The following is an 8565-nucleotide window of genomic DNA, read 5'->3' on the forward strand; positions in this document are numbered from 1 at the left end:
ATGTTTGTTTAACATGCACATCTACTTGAACCATATATTTTACAAGATTACATATCTATATGTAGTATACTTCTAGGTCTCTACTTGATTGGTGCCTATAGACACTACTTGAACCATATATTTTACAGGTGGCATGATTAAGTTGACGCTTGCCACGTAAGCAAAATTAATGTTATATATAGGAATACATAGAGAATTTAAGAATTTATATTAAAAACTTATGGGCGTGAAATTATATTATCAATGTAACACCTCAAATTACGGGTTAGTAGTTTCGGGTTTATCCGAGAGGTAAGTGGACCTTGTGAAATTTATAAATTAAATAGTTGGGCTTTATTGAGTTGAATTTGAGGCCCAAATAGTCACAAAAAGGGGATTTTAAATTAAGGGACAAAATATGAAGGACCTAAAGTGTAATTAGATCATTGTTGGTTTTGGAAGATATAGTTGAGGGTTTTAAAGGGGTTTCAGCCATGGGTTTCCTTCCCACTTCTCTTCTCTTCATTCATTCTTCTTCATTTCTTCTTTATTCATCTCCTTCAAGTGACTATAGCTTCAGGGTAAGATTTTGAACATTTTTTCTTGTTTCATCTCGTCCTAATAAACCCCTAGCAACCTTATTTTTTTAGAAGATTCAAGCTTTTGATTTCTTTTGCATGAAAAAGAGGGGGTTTCTCCATCCAAGCCTTGAGGAGGTTGATTTTTGGCTAAAGGAGGTTCATTTTGTGATTCAAACATCAAGGTAGTGTATTTCTAATCATTTGGAGTATTAAGGTTTCATAAATCCATGATTTTTGCTAAGACTTGATGATTTGAGCATTTTAGGGTTCATCTTTAATTTCTCAACCAAATCACGTTTTAGGTGTTAATAGCATATTTTAATGATGTCTAATGACCTTGTATAACTTACTAAAACTTTAGAATAGGTTTAGAAACCAACCCATGTCGTTTGGAGTGATTTTTAGCGATTCCTGAGCTTAAGCAAGTCATTCCTAGAAAAAAGTATTGATCTCTAGGCCAAAGGAATCAATCCCAAAGTTTTTGTCCAGTAAAGGATCGATCCCTTTTCAAAGGGATCGATCCCTTCTTTGTTTTGCTCGATGAAAAAGGATGGATTTGCATTCATTAAAGGTCCTAAGTGTTGTTGAATGTTCTTTTGACTCGTTTAATGTCCATAAGATCTAAGGATGATTTGTAATAGTAAGACTTAGTCCGTGAGGGACATAAATGACCCAACATACCTAAAAACACTCATAGGAGTAGGTTACACTAGGTGTAACTAGGGATGAGCATGGGTCGGGTAGGGTCGGATTTTTGATCCACCTGACTCGAGAACAATGACTCCTCCACAAGAAATTCGACCCGACCCACATGAAACAAGATTTCACCCGATCCGAATCCGACCCGATATATAACTTAAAAATCGACCTGACTCGATTTAATTTTTCATTTAAAAAAAATTAAAAATGAAAAACAAGAAATCAAATAAATTATAATAAAAAATCGAACTCTTTTACAAATAACTAGAAAAAGTAAAGTAAAATTGTAAAATTAATTAATAAAAACATAAATAAACAGATTATAATAAAAGCAGCATGCAACACAAACAAAATATGCAACAAAAATTAAGCTTAAATAAGTTCAATTCAAAGGCTAAAAATGCAAAAGAATGAACTATAATTCAATTCAGGAAACAATCCCCTGAAGAAAAACAACATGCAACATACATCTCCAGACTCCAATCCATAATTAAAATACATATTCACAATTAAAATTATAAATCCATACTATACTTAAATAAGTTCAAAGTTCAAACATAATTATAATGAAACGAGACATAAATATGGATGTCCGATGAAAAAAAAACCTCCATTATCATCGGCTTCACAAGTTCACATTTTTCAATCTTAGCTAACCACTAAAATCCTATAAAATAAAATTATAAATTAATATTTAAAAATAAGATTATAATAAAAGTAACAAATATAAAATTATTACTTACCGTTATCTCATCTTGTTCGATTTATAAAAGTTTCATAAAGTGTTCAACTAATTAAACTTCACTTTTTTAAATGAAAAGATAATAATCATTGACTTTTATACTTACAGAGTAATTAAACTTCACTCAATTTACAAAGTAATTCGGTATTTACAATCACATGAAGTTTAACTTGTTAAGGGAGTTTAAGTGTTGAACTTATTAATTCTTTTTTTAGCCTACTGTTTATATAACTCTTTTTTCTCTCTCAAGAGTATTTTTTTTTTTGGAATTGTAATGTTTAAAACACATATACTTTGGGAACAAAAATGCACAAATAATATAATTAAATACTTACTGTTTTATAATATTTACTATTTGATTATTTTGGTAGAACTAATTAGTTAGTTTAAGAACAAAAGTTACAGTAGACTAATCGATGGTTTCATGCTTTTAAACTTTAATTAGTAAACTAAACAAGTATTATAATATTAAATCAAAAGAAAAGCACGAAAATAAGATGAAAAATTGTTCTTCGAACTCTATAGTAGTTTATATGTTCAATAAATAGCATATTTTCACATATACAAAATCAACAAAGCCAAAAATCATGAAAATAAGTACTTACCTTAATAAAAATTGAAGTTCTTCTACTTTTAAGCTTTGGTTGGCTTGTTGCCAATTACCGGGTGTTGACTCTAGAAGAAGAACTGATGAAAGTGTGAAAAAGATTGAGATTTTTTAATGGTTGAGAATGAATTGAAAATTGTAAGATTTAATCTTGAGAGGAAATGAGTAAGAATTTGTGAGGTATCAGGGTAAGAGTTTCATACTGTTCTGCACATACAATCTTGGATCGAGGAGATAAGATTACAAAGGGAAACTAAAAAAAATAAAAAATAAATAAAATATTACATTAAGTACTCAGGTCGGGTAGGGTAGGGTATTTTTAACCCTAAACACGTAAACCTGAATATATTAATTTAAAACCCAACCCGACCTCAATTTTTTTAAAAAAATTTGACTCAATCGGGTCGGGTCGGGTCAGAACTCATCGGGTACAGATCTCATGCACATCCCTAGGTGTAACCATATTAAGCGTAATACACTAGAGTATCTTCAATCGATGACGTATAATAAGGATGGTTGGGATTGAGGATCAGTACATGAGATACCAGATGAGCGGTACGATAAACATGTCATATTCAATATCGACGAAGAGCGTAGTGCTTATAGAACATTAGTGAACCGAAAATGGATAAGTTGTTCCACTACTTCAAGGGGTATTGGGAGAGTACGATAAGAGCGTTAGGAGTGTTGTTACCCAATAACGAGCCCGAGTCAGGTATTGGGCTAACTAGTGGATCAGTCAGTGTACTGCAAACACCATAATCACCAAAAAATTGTGAAAGGCTTATAGACCTCTCCGAAGGTATAAATGAGTAAAATACCCTATAAGTAATAATACCCCTCCCGTAACATTGTAGGCGAGAGGACAAGTAGGATAGTCTCGGTTGGAGGGGATATGACCTCACCTAACTTCGATAAGTTCAGTAGCGAGTGATCAAGCTACTTCGGCTGCTATAGTGTGGCATTGATTAACATGTGTTAAGACGTAGCTCTAGATGATAGCCTTATAATAATAACGAGATAATAACATTAATTGTGTGTTAACCAAAAAAGCCTTATGAGGTAAGCCCTTATGTGTTGCTCGGGAAACAATGAGGACACCCAGTAACTTTAGTATTAGAACGATCGTCTTAAGTGCATATGATATTCAGATATATCCAAGTCAGTGCACGATGCACTTTAGTCGCTAGTTAACCGTGGTACTAATGCTATATGACCCAAACACGCTCCGAGTACTTAAGAGGGGTAGACTAGCCAGGCAAGGTGCCGATGTTGTGTGACCCGGACTAGCCTAAGGTATTAGGAGGTGTCGATGCTATGTGACCAGGACTAACCTGAGATAATTGGGAGATGCTGATGATGTGTGACCTAGGTCTACCCAAGGTACCTCTATTAAGTAAACATAAGTGTGAGTTCCATGATGCTATGGATCGCGAGCTACACCACGATACTTACTTATTGTTGAGTGATAATACCGACGTCTCTGCGATATCGGGTACCGTCATTGTGTTTGGTATGGTGATGCATTATAGGATGATAATGAGGTTAGAGACTTAGTACTTGAATAATCATGGCGGGACCCTTAGCAAAGACTAAGGGAATCGTGAGGCGTAGATTCGAGAGATAGAACTAGAGGACCTTACGTAGGTAGCACTGATTGGAATCATGCTTGTACCTACTGCTTAGTATTATGTCTTCTGCATGCTTGTGTTTATGAAATCCATATGCTGCTCTAGATTAGCGATTATATTGTTGGGCTTTGTAAGCTCAACCTTCGGATGTTTTCCGTTGACAGGTCCATAGCTTGAGCAGTTCTTGTAGCACCGTCGCCGCAGGACTTTTAGCATCTCCGACAAAGTATTGTACTATAGCTTTAGCGGACATGTGTATTCATAGAACCTTACTTATGCATTTGAGTTGTAAACTTCAAGATATATTATTTTGATTTAAATCATGCGTCACGGAGCTCCGGTTTTGTAAAAATATTTTTATAACAGTTGTTTATGTTTTATTATGATATCATTCAATACATTTGAAAAAAAATGATCAGATTTTGAGAATCAGGGGTTACCTCGACAACCCAGTGTGACAATTTAGGCCCAATTGAGTTTAGGGCATTTCAATCAATAAGAAAATATAAAAATACTTAAGCTATATGAGAATTTTTAAAGATGCGATCACACTTCCGACATCCTTTAATCATTCATGATTATATGAACAAATCAACATCCACGCAAAGCCAGTTATATGTGGGCATTATAAGTTTTTCTCATACTCTACTTTCTACCTTTGTATTCGAGGGTTTTTAATTTCTCTCAATCTCATAAAATTTTCAATTTTCGATCCTCTTACTTTATCTCTCTCATTAGTTCATTTAGTTTCAAATTAAATCTAACCATAGGTTTCTCTGTTTTCTAAATCTCAGTCTTCAATTTATCAAATTTTCTTTAACTTTCTCCTGTCACGATTTAATGGTAAAATAATACACCATTTTTTTTTCATTTATAATTCAAAATTAAGTTCTATATCATACTCATAATGAAAATAATGTGTTTTTACCAAGTTTAATATTTTTTATGATTTATTAATGAAATATTAAATTAATTATTTAAAATAATAAAATATACTTTTATTCCATCAGTGTATTTTGAATTTCCGCTCAAAATCCTAAAAATATCATAAATAACTTTCCATCATATTTTGAACGGGAGAAATATTTTACTGGATCATAATTTATATATTAAAAATATTTAATTTTTAAAACAGATATTACTTTAAAATTGCTCTAAATTTATAAAAAAATATTTATTTTTTTATTATCAAAACAAAGAAAATTAAATTTTAATAGTAATTCCAGAAAAATGGGTTTTTTAATATATATATATAATTTATTGTTTTTTAATTTAAATAAAATTTTTAAAATTACATGCATGTGACACATGTTCTTTAATAGAGATTTTTAACGCAGTTGATGGTCCAATCACTTCAAAAAATAACGTTTGTAACTTTAAATATTTAGATGGATCAAAAAATAATTTAAGTACGTATTTAAGAAAAATAATATAGTTTGGACACTTATTTTGATATTAAGCGTTAGTTAAAAGCTCTATTTCTATGCAAACACAAACATTGCCTCACGCTATACAGTTCGCTCTCTTTGCCGAATTTTCCCAAAAGCTTTGCCCCAAAGGTGAGTCCTTTCATTTCTCCCAAACCCCAGTATTGGGTATCTATTCCTTACAATTTGATCTTTAACTCGTCTTCTGGATTTCATTTTTGTTCGTTCTTTTCCTCTGTTTATGCAAAGTTTCGTATTTTTTTAATCTCTGTGAGCTTTCAATGTTACTGCGTGATCTGATGTTTTTGTTCTTTTCATGAAATGGGTTTTGCTGAATTGGTGTTAATATATAGACTGGGTTCTAAAGTTCAAAGCTTCTGGGTTTTTGCTTACTCTGAAAGAGTTTAATTTGATTTAAGAAGATACTTTATTTGGGATTGCGTTGATGCAATTGTCTAAGAAAGTTGTAGTTTTTCGTTCAGAAATATATGAATTCACTTTGCAGTATTTGAGGAATTGAACTATCCATTTAGTTGTTATGCATTAGAAGAAGAAAAAAAAATATATATATATATATACAAATTGAGTTCTTAGACTTTCTAAGGGATTTATTTCGGTTGCGTTGGTTGCGGGCACTATTGTGGTGATTGCGGTCATGCAATAACAGTCGGATGGAACCAGTGCCACTATATAGCGGACCGCCATTGCTGTTGGCTTTAATAAATGCAGTACATTGCTTTGTTTGGATATACTTTCGTTTTAGTTTTAAATCTTGCTATAATAGATGAGTGGCTTGCTTATGTTATAAGTATCAAGAGAAAATGGTTGATGTTGTGATGTTAAATCCATATGTTCTAAAGCCATTAGCGCCGCATTGAGTTGGTTGTTATGGTAATGCCATGCTGTATGCAATCTTTTAAAGTATTGAATGATAGATATACTGTAACTTTAACTGGTAGGCCATGTAAAATTCGGCTTTCTAACTGCAGATTGAAAGTATTTGTCATTTGTTTACCTTTGCAAGTCATAGATTTCATTGGCGTTGCACCGGAATTTTTACCTGTGTTAAAAGTAAAGTTGAATGCCTCTAAATTTAACTTAAAAGTAAAGTTCATGGTGCTGTGTTTTCCTCTTTGATTGCAGAGGAGGACATAGGCCAAGAAGAAAGGGCTTACTTGCTGCAATTTGTGATGGTGGAAGTATGGTGGTCGGTTCTTGGGGCTGCTATCCCTGCAGTTATAGCGGGACAAGCTTTTAGAATGAAGAAAAGGCATGCTGAAGAACAGAGAAGTAAGACTGCCAGGGAAAGGAAGAAGAGTTCCAACGAAAATTTTGTTTGTGAGAGAGTCTGCACTTCAAAGAGAATGCTGAAAAAGGTTGGGGCTTTTTCGAAAGATCCAATTTCCGACACTTGTGTAACTGTCTGTGGCGTGTCTGAGCCCGATGTATGCTCCGATGCTTGTGCCCGCACTGTTTGTGTCAACCAACATCAGAATGACATTTGCCTTCGACGGTGTCAGAGTGAATGCCTTAGACTCTCTGCTTCTGATCTTCATTAGCACATTTTCCTCTTAGGTTTTGCACATCAAAACGTTTAGAATATGACGCTTTAATTACAGCTAGTCGGCGACTGCTACCTCAGTTTCAGTAGTTGGTCTCAAAGTAGTGAACCTTAGGAAGTCCATTTTAAATTCAATATTTTGGATGATTGTTAGAATAGATTTTTTCTTTGCAATTGATGATTAAATGTTGTTTAACCTTGTTTTCTATGTTTTGCTGCCTGCCTCTTCGATGTTCGATGTTTGTCACATCTTCCATAGATGGTTAGGGATGACAAAAACCGAACCGTTTCAAAGCTGAATTTCACTATTTGGTTTCTCAACTCATCTAATCTTATTGTAAGCTAATTGTTTGAGCATATTCAAGTATCTGAATTTCTTGTGGTTCACGGCATTGTCAATCTGTGTTTTCATGCATGATGGAAAATATAAAGTTATGCTTAGCACATTGGTCTTTTAAGCAAGTTAAACAAGCCTTTTTGTTTCCTCGATGTCCGACTAGAAATAGCTGGAGATCGACGATGCTTGGATTCGGTTTCTTGATCTGTTGGATGTCATTTTCTATAGGTAGCTACAGGATTTCTGTTATATGTATGAGGAAACTTGATTGAAAATGGATGTGAAATCATTTATTTCGAACATTAAAATACTGTAAGGTTCTTCACCCATAAACGTAAGACTAAAAAAGACGATAAATGTATAACAAAAAAAAAGCCGACGTACAAACATGAAGCAAATAAATAGCTCTACTGATACGATTTATGGGTTTTGTTCAAAGCTCATCACGAGATTCTTTTTTATCCGAGGAAGCCTCTTCAACCTTCTCCGCCGTCTTCTGCTCGGTTTCTGCTGCAGGTTGTGCTGTCCTTGGCTCAGTTTCTGCTGCAGGTTTCGTAGTTTCTTCGACACTTCCTTTCTTAGATTCGACGTTTTTCATTGCTGTTTCTTCGCTGTGAGGAACAGAACATGTTAATGTGCATGCGTAATAACGAAAAGGGAGGAGAAAAACACACATCAGGGAATCATACCCTGGCTTGGGTGAAGTAAACTGCAACCGGAAATCATGGACGGTGGTTTTGATTCTCTCGACGGAATTTTTATGTGCTTTCTTCAACAAAGACATGGTGTTCAATACGAACTGGAAGGGAGACGGTTTGTCTTCGTTAGTGGCCGTCTTCTGCTGCTCGCTTTGGCCGATCACCGGCACGATTCGATGCGAGAGGAGGAGGATAAACAACGATGTGAAGCATCTTCTTGATTTGTTCATTGCTTAAATTTTGGAAAGAAAGTAAATAAAGAAAGTGGTATTTGCATTTGATCTTGTGCTTTGTAGTTTGAAG

General features: G+C 33.9%; 2 protein-coding genes across 2 annotated transcripts; one reads left to right on the forward strand and one right to left on the reverse strand.

The window, feature by feature from the left end:
• Window positions 1-5750: 5750 nt before the first annotated feature.
• On the forward strand, window positions 5751-7346 carry LOC120169687 (uncharacterized protein At5g64816-like). The gene is made up of 2 exons (XM_039177805.1): window positions 5751-5798; window positions 6810-7346. Exon 2 carries the CDS (start codon window positions 6857-6859, stop codon window positions 7223-7225), a length of 369 nt encoding a protein of 122 aa, XP_039033736.1. The 5' UTR covers window positions 5751-5798; window positions 6810-6856; the 3' UTR covers window positions 7226-7346.
• A 589-nt stretch (window positions 7347-7935) lies between these two features.
• LOC120169686 lies at window positions 7936-8565 on the reverse strand. Its single transcript, XM_039177804.1, has 2 exons — window positions 8254-8565; window positions 7936-8175 (listed from the first exon to the last, which is right to left on the reverse strand). Exons 1-2 carry the CDS (start codon window positions 8490-8492, stop codon window positions 7998-8000), a joined length of 417 nt encoding a protein of 138 aa, XP_039033735.1. The 5' UTR covers window positions 8493-8565; the 3' UTR covers window positions 7936-7997.

This window comes from Hibiscus syriacus, unplaced genomic scaffold (genome assembly GCF_006381635.1).
Source record: "Hibiscus syriacus cultivar Baekdansim isolate YM2019G1 unplaced genomic scaffold, ASM638163v2 tig00111769_pilon, whole genome shotgun sequence".
In the NCBI taxonomy this organism is placed as follows: Eukaryota; Viridiplantae; Streptophyta; class Magnoliopsida; order Malvales; family Malvaceae; genus Hibiscus; species Hibiscus syriacus.

Bases quoted from the DNA above. Each gene is read 5' to 3' on its own strand.
- LOC120169687 (XM_039177805.1), top strand. From the start codon at position 6,857: ATGGTGGAAGTATGGTGGTCGGTTCTTGGGGCTGCTATCCCTGCAGTT.
- LOC120169686 (XM_039177804.1), bottom strand. From the start codon at position 8,492: ATGAACAAATCAAGAAGATGCTTCACATCGTTGTTTATCCTCCTCCTC. The intron at 8,176-8,253 runs GTATGATTCCCT...TGTTCCTCACAG, and splicing joins TTTACTTCACCCAAGCCAGG to CGAAGAAACAGCAATGAAAA.